At 41.0% G+C, this 25,082-nt stretch overlaps 1 protein-coding gene across 3 annotated transcripts in view; it reads right to left on the bottom strand.

Moving 5' to 3' along the window:
- The window catches only part of CBFA2T2 (CBFA2/RUNX1 partner transcriptional co-repressor 2), a 152,622-nt gene that overhangs the window by 18,999 nt on the left and 108,541 nt on the right, over positions 1 to 25,082 (bottom strand). For all 3 annotated transcript variants that reach the window (XM_039479227.2, XM_039479228.2, XM_074406411.1), the window contains exons 3-8: positions 21,339 to 21,580; positions 13,681 to 13,770; positions 9,930 to 10,111; positions 7,893 to 8,146; positions 5,104 to 5,189; positions 3,602 to 3,797 (exon numbers count right to left, since the gene is read on the bottom strand). In XM_039479227.2, the coding sequence (XP_039335161.1) occupies positions 3,602 to 3,797; positions 5,104 to 5,189; positions 7,893 to 8,146; positions 9,930 to 10,111; positions 13,681 to 13,770; positions 21,339 to 21,580 (1,050 nt within the window). The remainder of the gene's footprint in view (positions 1 to 3,601; positions 3,798 to 5,103; positions 5,190 to 7,892; positions 8,147 to 9,929; positions 10,112 to 13,680; positions 13,771 to 21,338; positions 21,581 to 25,082) is intronic.

The following is a 25,082-nucleotide window of genomic DNA, read 5'->3' as shown; positions in this document are numbered from 1 at the left end:
CTGTTTTTCTTGCCAGAGGTATTAACAATGCTACATTTTTGGGCCGGGCGCGGTGGCTCAAGCCTGTAATCCCAGCACTTTGGGAGGCCGAGGTGGGTGGATCACGAGGTCAAGAGATCGAGACCATCCTGGTCAACATGGTGAAACCCCGTCTCTACTAAAAATACAAAAAATTAGCGGGGCATGGTGGCGCGTGCCTGTAATCCCAGCTAATCAGGAGGCTGAGGCAGGAGAATTGCCTGAACCCAGGAGTCGGAGGTTGCGGTGAGCCGAGATCGCGCCATTGCACTCCAGCCTGGGTAACAAGAGCGAAACTCCGTCTCAAAAAAAGAAAAAAGAAAAAACAAACAAACAAACAAAAAAAACAATGCTACATTTTTGGTAGTTTTCTTTGCCCTGAAAAGCTACTATTAATTCCGATTTCTGTTTATTTCAGTCTCCAATAGTAGAGGCCTACCTCCAGAGAGTGGTCACCCTTAATTGTGCACACACGCCACTAAAAAGCTGCCTGGAAGCCCTGTGACAGTGGATGAGGTCCATCTGCTGTGGGCCTAACTAGATGCAGTTTTCCCAAACTTGCCTGCTTACTGAACTTGTTCAACATATATATTCAGATTTTTTTTTTTTTTTTTTTTTGAGATAGGGTCTTGCTCTATTGCCCAGGCTGAAATGCAGTGGCACAGTATCAGCTCACTGTAAGTTCTGCCTCCTGGGCTCAAGCTATCCTCCCACCTCCGTCTCCCATGTAGCTGGGACTAGAGGCACATACCACCACACTCAGCATATTTTCCTATTTTTTGTAGAGATGGGGTTTCACTATATTGCCCAGGCTGTTCTCGAACTCCTGAATTTAAGCAATCTGCCAGCCTCTGCCTCTCAAAGTGCTGGGATAACAGGCGTCAGCCACCACAGCCAGACTATATTCAGATTTTGAGCCTCAGAATCATGATGTCCAGAGAATGAGGCTGACTCTCATTCTGAGGAAAAATTGATAGCCAAATAAGTATTTTTTCCCTATTCAAAAATTTTCGGCTGGGTATGGTGGCTCATGCCTATAATCCCAGAACTTTGGGAAGCAGAAGTGGGTAGATCACTTGAAGCCAGGAGTTTGAGACCAGCCTGGGCAACACAGCAAAACCCTGTCTCTACAAATAATACAAAAATTAGCTAGGCGTGGTAGCTTACATGCCTGTAATCCCAACTACTCATGAGTGTGAGGCACGAGAATTGTTCGAACCCAGGAGGCAAAGGCTGCCTCTGGGTTCAAAGAGACCATGCCACTGCACTCCATCCTGGACGACAGAGTGAAACCTCGTATCAGGAAAAAAAAGTAATACAGAAATTAGCTGAGCATTGTGGCATGTGCCTGTAATCCTAGCTTCTCAGGAGGCTGAGGCAGGAGAACTGCTTGAACCCGGGAGGGAGAGGAAACAGTGAGCTGAGATTGTACCACTGTGCTCTAGGTGACAGAGCATGACTCGGTCTCAAAATAAATAAATAAATAAATAAATAAATAAATAAATAAATTTTTTTACTTGCAAAATATTACATGGCTGACAAGTTCATAAAATATTAACATGCAATTTAATGAAAACATTAATATACAATTTAATATCATAAGCCCCAGTTCAGGAAAGAGAACAGTACCAGCAACCACAAATCCCTAAGAGGTAAGTAATGGCAAGCCATAGAAATATTTAAATAATGCTAGCCAGACTGACAATCCTGTCCTAAGAATAATCCAAAGACATAGCTAGAACTCACTAACCCTGCACCTTCCACCCACACAGCCAGAGGAAACTCTTCTCCTGATCTCTGTGTTAAGCATTTTCTTCTTTTCCTTATGGTTTTTGCACTTATTTATGCATCCTTTAATAAACACCTAAATACATTCCTTGCTGTCTGAGCAAAATCTGTTCATGAAAACACTGTGAATCATAAATTTTCAGGTAGGGGAACCTACAGTGCATTAATTTAAATGGGAAAAGTAATAATGCCATCCAAAGCCTCTCTCATCAATTTCTCTCTAAATCACCAAACCACTTTACTTAAATAACTATCCACACCATGGATTTCTGCATAACCCAAGAATTTCAATTATTTATATAATTTTTTTGTTGACAACAGAGTCTCGCTCTGTTGCCTCGGCTGGAGTGCAGTGGTGTGATCTCGGCTTACTGCAACCTCTACCTATCTCCCAGGTTTGAGCAATTCTTGTGCCTCAGCCTCCCGAGTAGCTGGGAGTACAGGCATGTGCTACCATGTATTTTGTATTTTTAACAGAGACAGGGGTTTTGCCATGTTGGCCAGGCTGGTCTTGAACTCCTGGCCTCAAGTGGTCCACCTACCTCAGCCTCCCAAAATGATGGGATTACAGGCACGAGACACTGCGCCCAGCGAACACAAGACTTTTTTTTTCTTTTTTTTTGAGACGGAGTCTTGCTCTGTTGCCCAGGCTGGAGTTCAGTGGTGCAATTTTGGTTCACTGCAGCTGCCGCTCCCTCAGGTTCCAGTGATTCTCCTGCCTCAGCCTCCTGGGTAGCTAGGATTACAGGTGCCTGCCATCATGCCCGGCTAATTTTTGTATTTTTAGTAGATACGGGGTTTCGCCATGTTGGCCAGGCTGGTTTCAAACTCCTGACCTCAGGTGATCTGCCTACCTTGGCGTCCCAAAGTGCTGAGTTTTCCTTACAGTCTTTGAGACATTAATAGCTGCCTTTAATGGAACATGTTAGGTCTGTCGTAAGAGACTCATTCTCTGTGGTGAACATTTGGGAACTCGGAGTAGGTGGGAAAAGAGTCTGATCACAGATGGCCTGTCACTCAGCTGTGCCTTTGGATAGGGTACCTTCTCAGTTATTGGGTGAGTGTGCTGGAACATTTTGAGAGGAATAACTGAGGCTTGCTAGATGTACTCTGGATTGCTTCTGCTTCAGACTTGGAAAGGCAAGAGGGGACAACCCAGCGTAGTACAGTAAACCCTTTTGTAGGAGGCCACGAGGCCATGGTAGACTGAGTGGTATTTTCCTGGACAGTGGGCTGGGGACAGGAGGAGGGAAGGTGCATAAACACTGTTAGGGCTACTGTGAGAAATAAAAGTGATGACACAAGAGTGCCTAGTATATCTGATACCCAGGCCGAATTTGACAACCAAACATTCTTTGACCAGTACCTAGCACACATATATGTAGAGACAGTTAAAGACAGAACCAAATCACAAATACTCTCCATGAAGAAGAATTACCATTTTTTGAACATTCCAGGTACCAGGCTGGGCACAGTGGCTCAGGCCTATAATCCTGGCACTCTGGGAGGCTGAGGCAGGAGGATCGCTTGAGGCCAGGAGTCCAAGGCCAGCCTGGGCAAAACAGCAAGACTCTGTCTCTACAAAACAAACACCCCCCACCACAACCACCACACACCAAAACATGCCAGGGGCTTCATATGTTTTCTCATTTACTCTTCATAAACCTGAGTCTCCCTAAATCCACAACTGAGTACCACCTTCCTTTAAAGTAAAGTAGAAAAAGACTTCCGTGACATATTGGTGGGCTCTAAAGGCTGACATTTATTCTGGGTTCCCTGCAGACTCTCCCCTTACCATTGTTGAGAGAATCTGCACTCCCAGGGCTATGTTGCCTGGAGACCAACTCAGTCCCCGTTTTCCTCAGCTCTGTGTTTTCATTGTACCGTCTTTTCCAGTAGTTGAGTTCTTCACGATCTGATTCCTGACAGCGCCGCAGAACGGCCATGGAGCGCCTTGTTTTCTCTACCATTTCCATAATGCAATTCAGTGCCTGAGTCAGAAAGGAGGGCAGGCAGAGATGAGATGAAAGCATTCAAACAACCAACAGTGAAAATCAAGGACAGGCCAACCCAATATAAGGAATTCAGGTTTCTGATAGGTTTAGGAATATCAAGTTCACATTTGAAACCTGTTATTGCTGTCTGTTTCTCCATCAGCAGGAAGGACACTGGTGTTGAGGCTGACATGCCTATAGTGGACAATAACTGCCAGGGCTTCCAGTGTTTGGACAAAACCTGAGATGCATGGCCTTCTGACCAACTGTCTATGATGATTTCATGTTGTTGCAGCATTTGTTGTATCCCTGGGGGCTGCCGCTCTCTGTAAGTTTGCTGTGGCTGAACCATAAAATAAGGCATACACAGATTTCTATAGAAATTATAAATTTTGATGAGATAAGGAAGGCTGGTATCTTTCAGAGTACAAAATAATTTTGGAATATAAACAATGTTGGGGGATTGAATTACCTAGATGTTTGTTACTAACCTGTGTCAGAAAACTAGGAAACATGAATATGTGGGCTAAAAAACAATTCTCTTTACTACAGAAGGAGCAGAATTGAAAAAATTAAAAAGAAAGTTTCTTTCGATAAACAGTTAACAAATGCAAAATAAATCCCATCTTGCTACGTTGCCTAGACTAGACTTGAAGTCTTGGACACTGGGCTTAAGAGATCCTCCTGCCTTAGCTTCCCGAGTAGCTGGGACTTCAGGCATGTGCCAGTACGCCTGGCTACAGACCTTTGTTTTTAACCCTTATATATTACATGACTTTATTTGGTTTCTGACCTGAAGTGATCATCCCATCATAAAGATATGGGAGTGACTCTGTAATTCCTTAGCTGGGGAAGTACTAGCTAAACCAGCTTTTATTAAAAGCAAAGGATGTCATGGCTATGGTTATGTTCACTTCAAGCATGCATGTTACATTAATTATTGGTAGCATTAAGAAACAAAAGTAGGCTGGGTGCAGTTACTCACACCTATAATCCCAGCACTTTGGGAGGCTGAGGGTGGGCAGATCGTTTGAGGTCAGGAGTTTTGAGACCAGCCTGGCCAACATGGTGAAACCCCATCTCTACTAAAAATACAAAAATTAGCTGGGCATGGTGGCATACACCTATAATCCCAGCTACTCTGGAGGCTGAGGCAGAATTGCTTGAACCTGGAAGGCGGATGTTGCAGTGAGCCAAGATCGTACCACTGCACTCCATCCTGGGTGACAGAGAGAAACTCCATCTTAAAAAAAAAAAAAAAGTAATAAAGAGTTAGGGAAATTAAACACTGTAAGATTCTTACATGGTCAAGATGTTTCCATTCATCAGCCCATTCCCTTTCTGTCAAACGATGATCTACCAATTCATCTTGATAGCCTCCATTTAGACCTATTAGAAATCAGAGATTAAATTTGAAGATAGCAGAGAAAGCACAATAGAATCAAATTCTATCAAGTAAATACACACACTTTCATAATAACTGTAAACATACTACTAAGGCAATGATTCACAATAGGGTGTGGGGGGGCACAAAATGACATTATAACCAACAAAGGATCACTATATTCAGATTATATAAATAACTCCAACAAATCAATTGTAAAACACAAAATAGCCCTAAAGAAAAACAGGTAAAAGAAATAAACAGGTATGTCATACATGGCATTTCATATCTAACATATTGGAAAAATGAAAATGTCACATACTACTAAGCATTGGCAAGGATGTGGTGCAATGTGAATAATTAACTACCCAAACTAGAGTGTGTACTGGTACGACCACTTGGAAACAGCTTAATAGTATCAATAGTTCAAAAAAAATTTTTTTAGGAGGGAATGTTTTGATATATACTGAAATTTCTAGGAATGGAACAACTGTGTGAATTAAGTGTATACCAATAGAACTGTCTACTATTTTGAAGAATTCATGTCACATATACCAACAGTGCTTAGTCTCTGAGTCATTAACCCAACACATCTATTACCAGTCTGAATTTATAGGTGACTGGAATTCATAGTGACTGTATTAGTGTTAGAATCTGTTAAATTTCAGTATATACTGAGTTCTTTGTGATCCCTATAATCTGTCAAAAAAGGTAGCAGTAGTAATAATAATAATAATAATAAACAAACAAACAAAAAACAAAATCAAAAAGGTAGTAATAAAAGCCAGGTACAGTGGGGCATGCCTATAGTCCCAGCCACTGAGGAGGCTGATGCAGGTGGTTATCTTGAGCCCAGGAATCCAGCTTGGGCAATATAGTGAGACCCCATTTCTAAAAAATCCACAAATTTGAAAAAATGCAGTTTTTAACATACTTCTTTCTCAAGTCAAACTGGCAAAAAAAATGTACAGAAGAAACCATTAGCAAGCCAGTTTTTTCCCTTCCACTGTGCTGTTTCCAACCAAAGCAAGCCAGTTTTTAACAGATAAGAGAGAGGCATAAGAGTGACAGGGGTTGAACACTAGGCTAGGTATCGTAACATACTGCCAGGGCATCCTAGCGTTGGGCATAAGACAACTGAGGTATGAATTTTGTCTCTGCCAATTATTAGCTATTGATTTTGGCCACATTTCTGTCATCTTACATCTGTAAAAAGGGATAACAATTGCCTGGGACTCCTGTGAGGATAAAATCAGACAATGTAAGTACAACACAATCTAAGTGGTAGCTATGATTCAGTAAACATTGGTGCTGAGAACTCCATGGGGCTACGGCCTTCCCTATTGAGCTACCACCCCACTATGTGACATCAGGGGTCCCACTGTGGCCAAGTGTCTGAAAGATGCTAGTGAGTCTAAGTCAGAGGAAGCGAGGGCAAATATGTTACAATTTCTTACTCCACAAGGTACCCCACAAATGGAAATGTAGGGAATTCCTGGAAGCTGGCAGCCCTTTAGTTCTCTGCCCTGACAGATGCTCAGCAGTTATACTCCAAAGAACCTTATGCAGAAAATGTGTATGAGTACACGACAAAACACTGTCCAAAACCAGAAGAGGTCTGTCAAGGTTTCTTTTGTTTCTTCCTAAATTTAATGGTTTCTGAGGGCCTATGTCCCAAGTACTCCAAATGGAACAACAACCCAGCCCAAGGGATAGTGTTATCTCCATTTAGAATACTCTTCAGAGGCTCAGAGAGCCCAAGCAACTTGCATAAGATCACACAGCTAGTTAGGATGCAGAGCCAAGATTGTATGCTCACCTCCTAACCTAAATGCCCATGGACTTTCACCTACGAGGTAAAATCTTACATCTTTCTTGCCTAATTTTAAAGCCTTTTGAAAAATTTTTTTGAGGCAGGGTCTTACTCTGTCACCCAGGAGGGAGTGCAGTGGCACCATCATGGCTTATTGCAGTCTTGACCTCTTGGGCTCAAGCAACTCTCCTGGCCTTTTTTTTTTTTTTTTGAGACAGAGTCTCGCTCTGTTGCCAGACTGGAGGGCAGTGGCGTGACTTCAGCTCACTGCAGCCCCTGCATCCCAGGTTGAAGCACTTCTCTTGTCTCAGCCTCCCAAGTAGCTAAGATTACAGGTGCGTGCCACCACTCCCGGCTAATTTTTGTATTTTGAGTAGAGACAGGGTTTCACCACGTTGGCCAGGATAGTCTCGAACTCCTGACCTCAGGTGATCCACCCCCTTCAGCCTCCCAAAGTTTTTTTTTGTTTGTTTGGTTTTTTTTTTTTGAGAGACAGAGTCTTGTTCTCCTGTCTAGGTTGGAGTGCAGTGGCTCGATCTCTGCTCACTGCAACCTCCACCTCCCAGGTTCAAGTGATTCTCCTGCCTCAGCCTCCCAAGTAGCTAGGACTGCAGGTACATGCCACCATGCGTGGCTAATTTCTTGCATTTTTAGTAGAGATGAAGTTTCATTGTGTTAGCCAAGATGGCCCTGATCTCTTGACCTCGTGATCCACCCACCTCGGCCTCCCAAAGTGCTGGGATTACAGGTGTGAGCCACTGCACCCAGCCAGCCTCCCAAAGTTTTTATCCAATCAGTGGAAAAAAGCAATCATGGTATTATTTGACTTTATCACTGAGTTGGAAAGAAATCCAATAATCCAATCTGAATTTACCATGCTGCTTAGATTGCTTACCAAGACTGTGGTGTCTATCACGAACTTCTCGGTGCTCTAGCATCTTGTTGGGTTCCCGATACAGGTGAGAAGTTGCAATATCCTCTAAGGTGTAATGCTGAAGAGGCGGAGGGGTAGGATGGAATTGGCCCCCAGGATTCATGAGGGGCACAGTGAGGGCAGGACTATGCCGAGGAGCAGGGCTGATGGTACATACTCTCTTGGCAGGAGGCTCAGGAGCAATTGTATCTCTATCAAAATTATTTTCTTCTCTCCTGTGGAAGAAGCAGAAGTGCATATCTGAGCCTGTCAACAAGTGTTCATGCAGACATATCCAGAGCACCTACTATGCGTTAGGTATCGTGATATGCACTGCGATAAACAGGAAGACTCTAAGGAAGGCATGACATGAGGCATGAACTGAACTGTCTTCAGGGGCCAAGGGATATCATGTAAACTGCCGACTGATATCAGCCTGAAAAGAGAGGTCAAATCCATCTATAACCAGACAGAAACATTAACCCTCATAAAGCAAAGGAGTGACTAAGGAGATAACAGCATTTTCCTGAGTTATGGGTTCAACCATACTTAGGAAAGTTAAGGTCAAACTTGTTACTATGAAGGTGAGTTACTGGAAAGAAACTACGTGGGAGGAAAAAGGCTCATATAACAAATCCAATTGGGTCTTTTATTTTTTTAAAGCCAGTCAAATTAACAGTGGGTCCAATTGTGTACTGGCAGGGTTTTCAGTGACTCAGATTCAACTGTAATAAATTTTCTACTATTCTTTTTTAAACTTTCTAAAAAGCGTCATTAAAGCCTATCCAATATTATTAAATTATTGCTGCCTTTGATAACTCATAGAATACTTCGATAGCCACTCATAGGGAGCTTTCTAAAATAAATTCATATTAATTTTAATCAGTAAAAATGAGTCACTGGCAAGTATTAATAATTGCCATACTTTTTCAAGACTTCTCACATCAGAAAAAAAATGAGTTTGTCATAAAAATAATAATTCATCAAAAAGAGAAAAAATGCATTTGGCAGATTGTATTTCTTTCTTTTTTTATTTTTTAATTCTTTCTATGAACACATCCAAGAAAAGGTACAACTGTATTTCTGAGGCTTCTCAAACAGGAGACCCATAAATTCTCTAAAGTAGAGTTTCTCACTGGGTATGCAGGCATCTGAAGAGTTTCTGAAAAATGCTCATGCCTAGAAGCTACTCCCATAGATTTTAGATGTATCCTGCAGCTTGGTATTAGAAAAAAGCAAAAATGACCACAGAAAGCCTGAGACATTGGGCTGGGTATGGTGGCTCACACCTGTAATTCCAGCACTTTGGGAGGTCAAGGCAGGCGGATCTCTTGAGCTCACAAGTTTGAGACCAGCCTGGGCAATATGGTAAAAGCCCATCTCTCCAAGAACAACAACAAAAACAACAGCTACAACAAAACCAATAGAAAAACCCCACTAATATTAGCTGGGCATGGTGGCATGTGCCTGCAGTCCCAGATACTCAGGAGGCTGAGGTGGGAAGAACACTTCTGCCCAGGAGGGAGAGGCTGCAGTGAACAAAGATTGTGCCACTGTGCTCCAGTCTGGGCGATACGAGTCAGACCTTGTCTCAACAGACGTCTGAGACATTATAAACACAGCAATCAAATTCTCTTTCTTGGCCGGGCGCGGTGGCTCAAGCCTGTAATCCCAGCACTTTGGGAGGCCGAGGCGGGTAGATCACGAGGTCGAAAGATCGAGACCATCCTGGTCAACATGGTGAAACCCCGTCTCTACTAAAAATACAAAAAACTAGCTGGGCGTGGTGGTGCATGCCTGTAATCCCAGCTACTTAGGAGGCTGAGACAGGAGAATTGCCTGAACCCAGGAGGTGGAGGTTGCGGTGAGCCGAGATCGCGCCATTGCACTCCAGCCTGGGTAACAAGAGCGAAACTCCGTCTCAATTAAAAAAAAAAAAAAAAAAAAAAAATTCTCTTTCTTTATAAGCAAAGGGAAAGGACAGTATGGTTGCAGAAAGGCAAGGACAGCAAAGCTCACCTCTCCGGACTGGGCCTCTTCCCGTTTCCGTGTACTTCCATGAGCAGCTCTGAAGAGTCAGCAGGCGATGCAATGCTTGTATTGAGCAGAAGGTGTTCATGCTGAGCCAGGTACTGGGATGGGGTCTGCTTGGCTGCCCGAGCGCAGTGCAGCAGTTCTCTCTGCAGCAGGGGCAGATTGGCCTTGAAAGGAAGAGGCAGTTTTCCCAGTGTTAGGCCCTATACAACAGGGCTCAGCACCTCAAACACTTTCACAAAGTTGATGATCCAAGATAAAAGCCCTCTTTTTCCTTGGCAGTCTGATTTTCATATGCTTCTTCTGTGAGTACGACACCTCTTATACTACACTTGAATTACTGGTTCAGTTATTTCTTGCCCCAACCAGATGTAAATCTGCTTAAGGAAGAGACTGTACCTTATTTACCTTTACAGCCTAGTACAGAGTCAAAGTTTAATAAAGGGTTGTTGAACATAATAATTTTAAAACATTTACTTCTGAAGATGTCAGTGAGTGAGATAAGTACTACTGCCTATGTGCGTGTCATTCCAAGCCCTGGTTTCTCTCTTCTGAATCCCAACACATCTCTGATAGTACTACTCAGCCTTCCTTCATGTTCTGTATGAGAGCTGCCACGGAATTCTAGAAACTGTGATTATTATGAAACATGGGAGTTTGAAAAGGAGCATTGGGAGTGATGTAAAATGTAAAAGGATAATTCATTAGATATTTTTCTGTCTCTCATATTTAGAAAACCTGTAATAGGAACAAATCACATTTTAAAACCCATACATCTTTTTTTTTTTTTTTTTTTTTTTTTTGAGACGGAGTTTCGCTCGTTACCCAGGCTGGAGTGCAATGGTGCGATCTCGGCTCACCACAACCTCCGCCTCCTGAAACCCATACATCTTTTAAAGCTCAGAACTTGACTTCCTTCATATACAGAATTTACTTTTCCCATATGTCTTTTATTAAAAAAACCATAAAGTAGAAATTACATTTTTCTCACCAAATTTAAAAGCAATGTAGGCTGAGCTCATAAGCAAAGGCTTAAACCCAGGGGACAAATGAGTAAGTGAAAGGAGAGTTTTAATACATGCAAGTAGCTATCCCTTCACTGAGGGTTAATTTAGCAGGCACCATAATTAGTGACTGTTTTAAAGCAGAAATTGACAAAACCCCAAATGCTAGCCAAAAAGCTGCCATAACAACCTACCTCATGCTGTTTTCCAAAATAACACAGTTAAGAATAGGGAATTTGACTATATAAAATTCTTTTAAAGTCTGTTCTATAACCTCAATCTTGTTGCGACTGTAAAAACTTAATTAAAAAAAAAAAACCAACATCTCAGATCTTTACACTTGTGACATGTCCAATGATGAATAAAAAACATGCTAATTATTTCCTATTAACACAAATTTCACAAATCTTTCTTAATTCTAGAGTCTTGGGGAAATAATTGTCTACCAGATCTGACATACAGAAAGGAGACCAAGATAGAACCAGTACAGCTGTTTCAGGGATCAGGAAGGTGTCACAGACTTCTCAGAGCAGCCAGGGCTTCAACGCCATGAGAACAGAGCCGTGATATAGGCTGTGCGCCTTAGACCTATGCATCTTTTCTTGTGTATCTGCTGTGCTCCAATATAAAGTTTTTAAAAACTGGTATTAGTACTTTAGTAAGATGACCTATATGTCTGATGCTATTACATTTTCTTAAGAAATGAAAGTAAGGTAAAATAAAGTAAAGGGGGCATATTTATTTGGCCAGACAGTAAATTTTTTAGCCTTTGCTAAGAGGCAAAATTAAAGATATTATACAGATACTCATAAAAGAGAGAAAACAAATTTCCATAAATATTGACAAAATTCAAAATACAGTAACAAAGGAGTACAATTTTTTTGTTTTGTTGTGTTTGTTTTGAGATGGAGTCTTGCTCTGTCCCCCAGGCTGAAGCGCAGTAGTGCAACCTTGGCTTACCGCAACCTCTGCCTCCCGGGTTCAAGCAATTCTCCTGCCTCAGCCTCCTGAGTAGCTGGGACTACAAGTGCACGCCACCATGCCCGGCTAATTTTTTGTATTTTTAGTAGAGATGGGGTTTCACCATATTGGTCAGGCTGGTCTCTTAATGATCCGCCCACCTTGGCCTCCCAAAGTGCTGGGATTATAGGTGTGAGCCACTGAGCCCAGCCGAGTACAGTTTTTTTGGAAAATGATTCTAATCATATTAACACATCAGAGAAAACCAAATCCAGGTAACTATGCCGTCTTCTGTAAAAATGTCAAGATCACAAACAGCTGAGTGAGTGTGCCTGACTAAAGTGGACTAAAGACACATGACAAATAATGCAATGAGTGATCCTGAATTAGATCCAGAACTAAGCTCCCTCCCAAGTTTTTCTTTGTTGTAAAAGATATTAGAGGCACACGTGGTGAAGTATGAATACGGTCTATAGATACGATAACAGTGCTGTATGAATGTTACTTTCCTGATGTGATAACTGTATTCAAGTATTTAAAAGCATAATGTCTGTAGCTTACTTTCCTTGACAGAGTTTTGTTCTGTCACCCAGGCTGGAGGGCAGTGACATGATCTTGGCTCACTGCAACCTCTGCCTCCCAAGTTCAAGCAATTCTCCTGCCTCAACCTCACGAGTAGCTGAGACTACAGGCAAGTGCTAATTTTTTGTATTTTTAGTAACGACAGGGTTCCACCATATTAGTCAGGCTGTTCTCTTAACTCCTAACCTCAAGTGATCTGGCCACCTTGGCTTCCCAAAGTGCTGGGATTATGGGCATTAGCCACCATATCTGGTCTTGCAGCTTACTCTTAAATGATTTTTTTTTTTTTTAAAAGAGAGTCTCGCTCTGTCACCCAGGCTGGGGTGCAGTGGCACAATGTCAGCTCACTGCATCCTCCACTGCCCAGGTTCAAGCAATTCTCCTGCCTCAGACTCCTAAGTAGCTGGGACTACAGGTGTGTGCCACTGGCCAGCTAATTTTTCTTGTATTTTTTGGTAGAGACGGGGCTTTGCCATGTTGGACAGGTGGTCTCGAACTCCTGAGCTCAAGCAATCCACCTGCGTTGGCCTCCCAAAGTGCTGGAATTACAGGTGTGGGCCACTGTGCCTGGCCAAAAGCTTTTTAAAAGGATTATATTCCATGTAAAGAAAACACCGCCTCATTGCATTTATCATTTAAGCATGATAATGCAGAACAATCTCTCCAAAAGTTATGGTCTGGAAAACATTATTGCAGAAGACATCTTTAGAAACTACAGTAACTGGGTTTGGGGAGACACAAACACTGTCTTCCTACATCCTCTCCTGACCTTAGAGTAAGTCTAAACAGCAAAGGCCTTGCCTTTTGTCCGACAGCCCTCTTCTCTGGTACCACACTCTTCACGCTCTGACTATACCCAAAAGATTAGTGTGCAGTTATTTCTTGTTAGGAGCTCTACCTCCCTTCTACCTTCACACTTCCAGCCCAAGCACCTCCTATTCTCTCCTATGCTAGCGATTCCTGTGTGTTACCAGCAGTGTCTGCACACAGACCACAACGTTAAGACTTTTGCAGTTCTCATCTCATGAAATCTGTTTATCTGTTGACTGCACTCAGACCTCTCTGACAGCCCCAAATAAAGATTTAAAAATGTGGCAAACTGCTCTGATTTAAATCATGTAAGAGGGATTAGCAGAACGTGAGGAAATACTGAAGATAAATTATATTCAGTAATTATTTTATTGAATTACCTTGAGAAATGGAATCACAAAAGGACGAAGGGGGAAGTTTGTAGCTTCTTGGAGCTTACAGTGGAACTCCTCAATTGTCACTGTTGAGTTCTGAAAAGATAAATAACCTCGTTCAACTTACAAAACTTACAATGCCAAACTTTTTTTTTTTTTTTTTTAACTTATTTCTATCTTTTTCTGAGACACGGGTCTCACTCTTGCCCAGGCTGGAGTGCAGTGGCGCAGTCTCAGCTCACTGGAACTTCCGCTTCCCAGGTTGAAGTGATTCTCCTGCCTTAGTGTCCTGAGTAGCTGGGATTACAGGTGCCTGACACCACGCCTGGCTAATTTTTTGTACTTTTAGTAGAGACAGGGTTTCACCATGTTGGTCAGGCTGGTTGGTCTCAAACTCCTGATCTCATGATCTGCCTGCCTCAGTCTCCCAAAGTGCTGGGATTACAAGTGTGAGCCAACACACATGGCCTTTTTATTTATTTATTTATTTTTTTTTTTGAGACGGAGTTTCGCTCTTGTTACCCAGGCTGGAGTGCAATGGCACGATCTTGGCTCACCACAACCTCCGCCTCCTGGGTTCAAGCAATTCTCCTGCCTCAGCCTCCTGAGTAGCTGGGATTACAGGCACACACCACCATGCCCAGCTAATTTTTTGTATCTTTAGTAGAGACGGGGTTTCACCATGTTGACCAGGATGGTCTCGATCTCTTGACCACGTGATCCACCCGCCTCGGCCTCCCAAAGTGCTGGGATTACAGGCTTGAGCCACCGCGCCCGGCCGGCCTTTTTATTTTTTAAATTTTTAATAGAGATGAGGTCTTGCTACGTTGTGCAGACTGGTCTTGAGCTCCTGAGATCAAGTTATCCTCCTGCCTCAGCCTCCCAGGTTGGTATTACAGATGTGAACTCTTTTAAATTATAAGGAAAAGGATAATTGCAGGAACATTATCATGAACTCTGAGCCTGGCAAAGGTAAACCATACTGGTTTCTTATGACAGAAATTCATGCTCCTTGACTCCCTCACCAACACCTTAAATCCAAATTCTCCCCTCTGCCCAGCAGCCTAGGCTGCAGAATACGGCACTGCCTTTCTTACTACTCATGAAGAAAGACACTCAGGCCCCCTGATATTGAGGGGTTCATTGAAAGTCACTTCAGGCACAGGGAATCAAGCTTACAACATTTCCTGTTACAGAGATCCTGATTCAACCTTGGATGTCAACTTCAAGACATTTTGGACTCAATAACTCTGAGTCACATTTTTTCAAAAGTTCATTTCTTTTTCAAGTTCTGCCCCCCACCTCCTCCTGGCATAACGTTCCCAAATCTTCAAAATAGGAAGTCCAAAAAAAAAAAAAAAAAAAAAGGCAAAAGAAAAAAGAACAATAGTTTGCCTTCTACCTTCAAGTGGCCTGTATGCATTGTGCGTATTAGAGTAACTCCCAACAGGCAAACCCCTAGCTTTTACTGTTCTCTGGAAGGGTGCCCGTCATCGGTGTTTTCTCAAAGGTCTAGGCCTTAAACTAGGAATGGGACTCAGCAACTCTGCTAAGGGGAATGAACAAATAAAAATATTTTCTTCAAAGTTCATAAAACTATGTAGGATAACAAATTAAAACAAACAAAACAAAACAAAATGTGAGGATTATTCTGAATCCCTACATGCTCCCCTGAAACAGCAATTACCATGTCTAGAAATTTACTTTCAGAAACGTTCCAAGTGTTCAAAAACATAGTATGTAACATGCAACTTACTCACAATTACAATATATTTTCCTAACAACAATAACAACAACAAAAGCGGGGGAAACTACAACAGGAAACTACATTAAAATTACAAGAGTCATGTATAAGAACACTTACGGGGGGAGGTGGCAGAGTAGATTTGCATGCATTAATGTGGAAAAGGTATCTAAAATACTGTTAAGTGGAAAACCAGAAACAGAAGATTATATTTTCTGAGAATCCACTTATAAAAATAACATGTATGCATATCATATCATATATTTAATGCCTGGAAGAATAATCACAATAACAGTTATTTCTGAGTATGCAATTATGTTAGATTTTCCTAATATATCATATTTATTATTCAGTAAACATTAAGATATTTTCCTTCAGGGAAAAGGGGTATGTCCAATTTAAACATGTTAGAGGAAAATGTATGAACACTTTCCCACATTTCATACCAAAAAAATTATTTTAAAGTGAACTGTGTGTCTGTTCTAAGTATACGACATTTGCACAATACAATCAAAGAAACCTGTAATTCTGGCAATCAGGAATAAAAATTAAGTGTAAGAGAATGATACTCTTTTATACCTACCACAAAGGAAGCAATCAGGTCTCATAAAGCAAACACAAACAGATTAAATGTATGGAAAGACTACTTCCTGAGTAGCTGGGACTACAGGCATACTCCACTCTGCCAGCTAAGGGAAGTTTATTTACCTATGTTTTTACGCTTACTCTTTTTTTTTTTTTTTTTGAGATGGAGTTTTGCTCTTGTTACCCAGGCTGGAGTGCAATGGCGCGATCTCGGCTCACCGCAGCCTCCGCCTCCTGGGTTCAGGCAATTCTCCTGCCTCAGCCTCCTGAGTAGCTGGGATTATAGGCACGCGCTACCATGCGCAGCTAATTTTTTGTATTTTTAGTAGAGATGGGGTTTCACCATGTTGACCAGGATGGTCTCGATCTCTTGACCTTGTGATCCACCCGCCTCAGCCTCCCAAAGTGCTGGGATTACAGGCGTGAGCCACCGTGCCCGGCCTACACTTACTCTTAACATTTTCATTTTCTGCACATCCTGGTCTGGGATATATCAGGAAAACACAAAACCTAGGGAACTCACTGTTTATGTAGTCCTGTGAGTCCCACGAGTGAATCTGCCCTTTTCTCTCCACCTTTAAGAGTGGTTATCATCTTCTTTTTCTTTTTAAAGAGATGGGGTCTTGCTCTGTCCCCCAGGCTCGCAATCCACCTGCCTCAGCCTCCTAAGTAACTGGGACTACAGGCGCACTCCACCATGCCTGGCAAAGGGTCTAATTATTATTGTTTTATATGTAATGTCCACATGTTTTTACTATTTATCAAGAGGAATAGGGATAAGTATGCCTTTCTATCTTGCCTCTGAACCAGAATGAGACTTGATTTTTAATGACATCATATTCCAAAACAGATATATTATATTTTACTCAGGATTTTACAGACTTTTTAGTTAGTTTCAATGAGGGAGGGGGTACTTAATGTTGAACTGGTTATCTTGGTGCACACTGTTTATCATTTTCTTAGGACAAATGGTACCAGAAACATTGCCAAACATTCTCCAAATAAGAAAGTGAAGCACAAAACATTTACCATTACCTTAAAGTGGAAAATGCCCATGCTTGCCCTTCTGGGTATAGTTAGCGACTCTCGGTACCTTATTTCTTATACAACATGGACACAGAATGCAGACAGGTGAAGTCCACCTACTAAATTACGTGGCCATTATTTTTAGAGATGGGGGTCTGGCTATGTTACTCAGGCTGGCCTCAAACTTTTGGGCCCAAATGATTCTCCTGCCTCAGCCTTCTGAATAGCTGTGACTACAGGTACACACTACCACACCAACTACGTGACCCTTCTTTGACTTGGCTAAATAAAGTTTCTGCCACCTGAAAGTCTGTTCCACTTACATATGCCCACCAAAATCTTGGCCATACTTTTCATAATAAAGGACTAGACATGATGAAGATGCTTTCTTGAATAGGCAAATTTAATGCTATAAACATGTTAATTCTCCTTGAAAAGGCAAATTTAATGCTATAAACGTTAATTCTCCTTGAAAAGGCAAATTTAATGCTATAAACATGTTAACTCTCCTTGAAATAGCAGTTTCATTTATGTCTCTCCAATCTTTATATCCTATTTCCTAGGTTAGAACTTTCAGGATTACACTGAATAGAAGACAGATATCCTTAGGTGCTTCCTAATCTCACAGGAAAAGCTTTCAAAATTTCACCACTAAACATGAGGCTTGCTGTAGAGTTTTGGTTACATGTAAAGCCATCATCAGATGAAGGTAGTGCCTGCTATAACTAGTTTGCTAAGTTTTAAATTTTTCTTGCAATAATAAGTACTGTATTTAACAAACACATTTTGTCTCTCAATCCTCACCCAAATCTATATATACTTTTAATATCAATATTAAAGAAAATATCATTAGGTTAGAGGCGTAACACTTGGGAACACCATATGGCACTCAACACTAAATATGCATATATGTACAACATATGAAACCATAATTCCACTGTGTGTGCGATGCTTCCACAAATGTATAAGAATGTTCACAGGAGCATTATTTGTAATGGCCCTGTACAAAAAAGAGTTAACATAGTAGGCCTAAAACTGCTAGCCTTAGAAAGGCCTACTTGTAAGGTTGGGCCACTGGCTGGCATCTAGGACCCTGGATGATAAACAGTTTCCTACAGTGTTAAAACGTTTCTTAACTGAAAAGGTGGCGGCACCCATGTGTCCACTGAGGGATTAACAGATCAATAAATGTGAGATAGACATAAAATGAAATATTATTCAGCCTTAAAAAGGAAAGAAATTCTGACATATGCTACAACATGGATAAACCCTGAGGACATTGAGCTAAGTAAAATAGTCTAGTCACAATATGATTCTACTTATATAAGGTACCTAGAGTAGTAAAAGGAGACAGAAAGTAGAATGGTTAATTGCCAGGGTCTAGGGAGAGGGAGGAATGGGGTGTTAATTGTTTAACTGGTAAAATTCAGCGAGATGAAGAGTTTTGGAGATGAATGGCGATGATGGCTGTAAGATAATGTGAATGTACTTATCACTAAACTGTAAACCTGAAAATAGTTAACACAGTAAATTTCATCACAATTCAAAAAAAGCAACTGCATAAATTCCTTAACCCTGTGATGCTCATAGGCTCTAGGTACACAATGGTTGAACAGGGACACAATGGTGAACAGGACAAACAATATGAATGTATTTCAGACCACTGAACTATATACTTAAAATATGGTTAAAATGGTATTTTCTGTAATGTATATTTTACTATGGGAAAAAAAGTTAACCCAAGTGTGGCCATTTAAAATAAATAATTGAACATACCTACATATACTTTTCATAACTAAAAAACGATTCACATTTTTTGGAAATCAATTTTTGACATTTTTACTTTTAATCTTGAAATTATTTTTAAAAATAGGTAATACTTGAAGTAATTTGCTGCTGGAATCATCATAACATTTTGATGTCTGCTTTGTTTCCAATTATGTTCAAGCTCATTTTGACATTTAAGGCCAATGACCCTACTCTAGATCCAGTAAGATTTTTCTATAGTAGTCTAAAATTTGAGGAATAAGCAGGTTTAAAATAAAAAAGAACTATACTTTCCCTAACTCATAAGGGTGACTGTGTGTAGAGTGGTTCTGTGAAGAAGACGGTTCATGCTAGACACAAGTTTTCCCGTTAAGAGGGTAAAATTTGGCAGGGGCTAGGCAAAGAATGCCTGTGTGAACAGGTTCCAACAAAAACTTTGGGAACTGAGTCTTTAATAGGCTTCCCTTGACAGAAGCATATACGATGCTGTATTTTTGTTGCTGGGGAAAGGGTATATTCTGTGTTACCATTCGGACGAGGGAGAGAGCATAAGGACTCCACCTGTGTCTCTGTCTCTTTTATGATCTAACTCTGTCTCTTTACTATGCCTCTGTAATCGATCTTAGCTGTGAGCGTAACTGTATGTCGAGTCCTGTGACTCCTTCTGGCAAACTTCAAAACATAGGGGTGATGCTGGAGATGCTAAAACTGTCCCAAATTGCAAATGACTTAAATGTCACATAGTCCAAAATGTAAACTGTAGTGTATTCCTACAATAAAACACTATAGCCATGAAAATAAACAACCTATACTCATAGGCAATAAGGATGAAACCTCACAAATTATAGTCATTTATTGCATTTTGCCTTGTATGCAAGTTCTTTCATAATAGACTGAGAGATTTTTTTAAATTTATATTTTGAGATAAGGTCTCACTCTGTCACCTAGCCTGGAAGTACACTGGTACAAACACAGCTTTCCCGGGCCCAAGGAATCCTCCCACCTCAGCCTCCTGAGTAGCTAGGATCACAGGCATGTGCCACCATACTCAGCTAACGTTTGAAAAATTGTTTTGTAGAGACAGAGTCTCACTATATAGCCAGGCTGATCTTGAACTCCTGCACTCAAGCAATCCTCTCACCTTGGCTTCCCAAAGTGCTAGAATTACAGGCGTAATACACCACACCTGGACTTAGGCCGAGAAATTTTTTAAGGCTGTTTTGTCTCAGAATTCCTCTAATTTATATGGATTGCATTTATTTACATTACCATATCAGAAATTAAAGCTGAGAATTTAAATAAAATACAAAATAACTGTATTGTTTCAGACTGAGGTATGATTTTTAAAATCTGTATTTTCTAAAATAAGAAGAGTGGCACTGTTTTATAATTTATAAGTCTCTTTAATGTCTAGCATAACAGAAATCAGTTGGATTCTATCTACTTTTGTCTTTATTCTACTGCTATCTCCAGAAAGGATCCTGGGGAATCTTTGGGGTCCCTGGACCACACTTGGAGAACTGCAACTTCAAGGATTAGTGCTGTGATTCATCTTTCTATTCCACACAAAGGGGTTAACATACACAGAGGAGCACAGAATGCTTTCACTGGACGTAAATCTTAAAGAATTCAATTAGAAACATTGGGAACTGGTAGTACTTCCCTTATAAACACTGAGAATAAAATCCCACCCAGTTGTCAATGTCAGAAAATTACCCCTTTATACCACAGGTTCACCAAGTGCAGTATAGAAAGAAAAATTATGTGTATCTTGCAAATTCTTAAGCAAGTTTATATGCACAAGGAGCTGAACAATTCAATCCCTTTGATACTATTTATTTAGTCCACAAAACTTGTAATTTTACAAATTATTGTTTTAAAAATTAAACTTGCTACTTCCCTACTCTCCTTGATTTGGAAACAATGCACTAGGCACTGAATATATGAAATTGCAAAACCTTGCATTAACTTGGTTGGACACCAGTGGGCCTGTTGAGACCAGTTTTAAGAAAAATCCAAAGTTGCTTATGGGAATTAAGAAAATATCACTGACTGTTTCTTTGATAAGCATTGATATAAAATCTACAATTAAACATTATGCCTGTAACCCCAGCACTTTTGAGAAGCTGAGGCAGGCAGATTGCTTGAAGCTAGGAGTTTGAGACCAGCCTGAACAAGACAGGGAGATCCCGTCTCTATAAAAATAAAAAAATTAGCTGGGCATGGTGGCACGCCCGTGTAGTCCCAACTACTTGGGAGGCTGAGGCAAGAGAATTGCTTAAACCTGGAAGATCAAGGCTGAAGTGAGCTGGGTTTGCACCACTGTACTCCAGCCTGGGCAACAGAGTGAGACCCTGTCTCAAAAGAAAAATCCTACAATTCAACAGTTTTATACAAGTTATTCAATAATTAGTCTGGTCTGTAGCATCTGCCATATTACTATGGGTTTGAAAATGAGCAGAAATATCTAGAACTTCTCTGCTGGCTTTGGATCTAAGCCACATACTCAGGCAGCTGACAACAATAGTGAGGCTGTACTTACCACCAGTGCAAGAACAAGAGTCCGCACCTTCTCCCCAATCTCAGGGGAGATGTCATTGCCAAACTGTTGCAGGGTGGTAAGAAAGCGTTTCAACTTGCTGAGCTGTCGAGCACCACAAGTGGCTGGCAACTGCTGATTTGTGAGTGCAGATGATGTGGAAGAGGCAGGACCATTGCTGAATCTCTGTGGTGGTGATGGGGCGCCATTGAGGGTAGGAGGAGAATGGTTGATTCCATTGCTTACTAAAATAAAGCCAAAATGAAAGACTCAGGTTACGTAAACAATAGGACCTTTGTTCATTTTTTCTTGTTTGTGTTCTCCTTCATTTGTTCATTTGAATTTTGTAAAGTACATGTTATAAAAGTATGTAAAACTTGTTCTGTCCTTAATGAGATTGCTGTCAGATAAAAGTGATAACAGAGTAACACTGGAGTTTTAAAAAGAAAGCAGAGTGCTCCAAGAGCAATAAGGGACATCTAACTCTACAGGTGCCATGGGCAGGGGTGCACAGTTTTAAGAAAGACTTCCTACAACAGGTAGTACTTGAGATGGGTCTGGTCCAATAGCTCTTTCCAGTGATGGGATACAAATATCCATCTTTTACATCACATCTTCTTCCCAATTTCAAGATCCCAAAAACACCAGGCAGTCAATCAGAAGGTAGCATGTGAGCAAGACACCAGAAAAAGGAATTATGATAATGTGAGGGATATTTTTTAGGCCTACTGATTTAATGATTTGTTCCTACAATAAGATACCCATCTCTTTGGCCATCCAGAATACTCATGTCCATTAAAGCAAGTAACTCTCTGACTTACCGGTGCTAGATTAATATGCCAAATCCTTGGTCATTCAATAAGGCATCTTCCTGATTCCATGCAGGACACTCCCATCCTACATTTTTGCTCAAATTATAATACATTGATTAATTAGTTTTCCTATTTTGTTCTTAATAGTCATTTCCTGATAATTTTAATTTAGAAAACAACGCTAGAGCTATGGTTTTGTTTTTTGAGGTAGGGTCTCATTCTGTCATCCAGGCAGGAGTGCAGCAGCACCATCTTGGCACATGGCAGCCTCGACCTCCTGCACTCAAGTGTCCCTCCATCTCAGCCTCCTGAGTAGCTGGGACTACAAGAATGTGCCACCATGTCCGGCTAATTTTTTTTTTTTTTTTTGTAGATAAAGGGGTCTGACTATACTGCCCAGGCTGGTCTCGAACTCCTGGGCTCAAGCAATCCTCATGCCTTGGCCTCCCAAAGGCTGTGATTACAGGCATGAGCCACTGTGCCTGGCACTGAGCTATGTTCTTGTTGGCACTGAGTAAAAACCTAATTGATCTAGTACATAAGTGTCATTCTGTTTTCACTTAATCATATTCAGCTTTAAAAAACTAAGAAAGTGAAACTGTATCTAAAAACATACGAAACAATATAGGACTTAAGCAATATTTAAACAGTTAATCATTTAATCTTTACCTAGCTTAGAAAAATGACATTTAATCATATTTTGCCAAAAAAAAAAAAAAAAACCTACTAATCATAAAAATTCCTCCACTTCCTTTCTACTTCCTCTAAGCCAGTCACAGTTAACCATCTCTGTTCCCTCTTCTTACACTGAACCTTATTCATGTTTGACCTGGCAAGCTCTTTTTCATTCCATATAGTTCAGGTATTATCTCTATTAAGGAGCATCCTTTGACACATGCTGCTGCTGCTCCACTTGAAGGTCAGCCTTAGTGGATTCACTATATCTCTGTGCTGTCTATGTGCATGCTTCCACCATTTTACTTCCCCAAATGATGCTTGTTTCTTTCCCTTTTTTAATTGAGATAGAGTCTTGCTCTGTTACCCAGGCTGGAGTGCGGTGGTGTGATCTCGGCTCCCTGCAACCTCTGCCTCCAGGGTTCAAGCGATTCTCCTGCCTCAACCTCCCAAGCAGGTAGGATTACAGGCTCACACCACCACACCCAGCTAATTTTTTGTATTTTTAGTAGAGACAGAGTTTCACCATGTTGGCCAGGCTGGTCTCAAACTCCTGACCTCAAGTGATCTGCTCTCCCCAGCCTACCCAAGTGCGTGAGCCACCGCGCCTGACCTATGCTTATTTCTCTATTTTTGTTGCCTAATACACTACACAACACATATGTGCATACTGTAATTAAGTTTTATAAACTGTGTATACTGTGTATATTTTTGCTTTGTTCATTTGCTAGCAAAGGGTAAGTGTTCAGGAAAATGCTGCTGAATGATTCACTGTATAAAAGGCTAACAGGCTGAGAAAGGTGGTGAATTTTCTTCTGTGTCTTCCATTAAAGGAAATTACTAAAGCTACTAGAAGGAAGGTTCAACACTCAATCTCAGCAATCCAGAAAATTAGTTGCAATGGTCTGCCATTTTTTTGTTTTCACAGAAAGGTCAATTGTTATTGGCAAGCTGTTCCCCTTTGAAAGAACCCATAAAAATAACACATTACCATGCTTTTAGCTACTCTGGTGCACAGGAAGGCTTTTTCGTAGTCTCTTTAGTAAAAACTGTATGATCACATTTTCTGAAATGAAACATCCACCTCCAAGCAGCCAAATATGGAAGTGAAAAGGGCTGCATTTATATATACATGTACCTATGGGTGTATCTTGAAATCTGATTGATGGCCAAGATTTAAATCTGTTTCATTTCAAGATAGTATATATGTCTAGGTCTGTTTAACTTTGAGATAGAAATTAGAATGTAAAAAAAGAGATGTTGTACTTCTTTTCATTCACTCTGGCTCAAACTGAATGCTGCAGTTGCCAGCTACTCAATTTCAAATGTTTTGGGAAAATAATAAACTTCCAATTAACGCTGTACATCTTACATTCTCTTACACAAAAAACACAAAGTTTTGAGCAAGGACAGTGTGCAAGCTTGTGTAATAACATTTAAATAAAACAATACATATAGCATCTAGCTCAGTCCTCTGACACTTTTTGGGTATTCTACAAATAGCAGTGCATTCTGGTTTAGAGGCAAAAGCTCTGCAGAGTGTCAACGTGAACTGGGGGCAGCAGCATGCGTATGGAAAGGCAAAACTCAAATGAAGATCAAGACACGTATGTGCACAGCTGGGCGTGGTGGCTCATGCCTGTAATCTCAGCACGTTGGGAGGCCAAGGTGGGTAGATCACAGGGTCAGGAGTTCAAGACCAGCCTGGTCAAGATGGTGAAACCCTGTCTCTACTAAAAATACAAAACTTAACCGATGCCTGTAATCCCAGCTACTCGGGAGGCTGAGGCAGGAGAATCGCTTGAAACTGGGAGGCTGAGGTTGCAGTGAGCCAAGATCACGCCACTGCACTCTAGCCTGGGTGACAGAGCAAGACTTCATCTCAAAAAGAAGAAAAGACAAGACATACATGTGCATGTATGTATACCAGATTTTAAGGTGAAGTTTATTTGGGGTTATTTTGGTGATTATCGATATACAGGACTGAAATCGTTCAGTTACAGGGTACGTGGAAATTCAGCATTAGTGCACACTGCCAAACAATTTCCAAAAGTAGGTGTACTAAATTACACTCCAACTAGCATTGTATGAGTGTTCAAGTTGCTCCATACATCACCGAAACTTGGCATCATTTTGAACATCCCGGTGCATGTATAACGGTATTGTATTCAGTGCTAGTTTGCATTTCCTTGATGGTTAGTGAAGTTGAATATCTTGTTACATATATTATTAGCTAACATAATGGTTACAGACTGAATTC

Source organism: Saimiri boliviensis, chromosome 9 (genome assembly GCF_048565385.1).
Source record: "Saimiri boliviensis isolate mSaiBol1 chromosome 9, mSaiBol1.pri, whole genome shotgun sequence".
Lineage (NCBI taxonomy): Eukaryota > Metazoa > Chordata > Mammalia > Primates > Cebidae > Saimiri > Saimiri boliviensis.
Note: the sequence above shows the minus strand (reverse complement) of the source record. Positions and strands in the feature narration are given on the sequence as shown.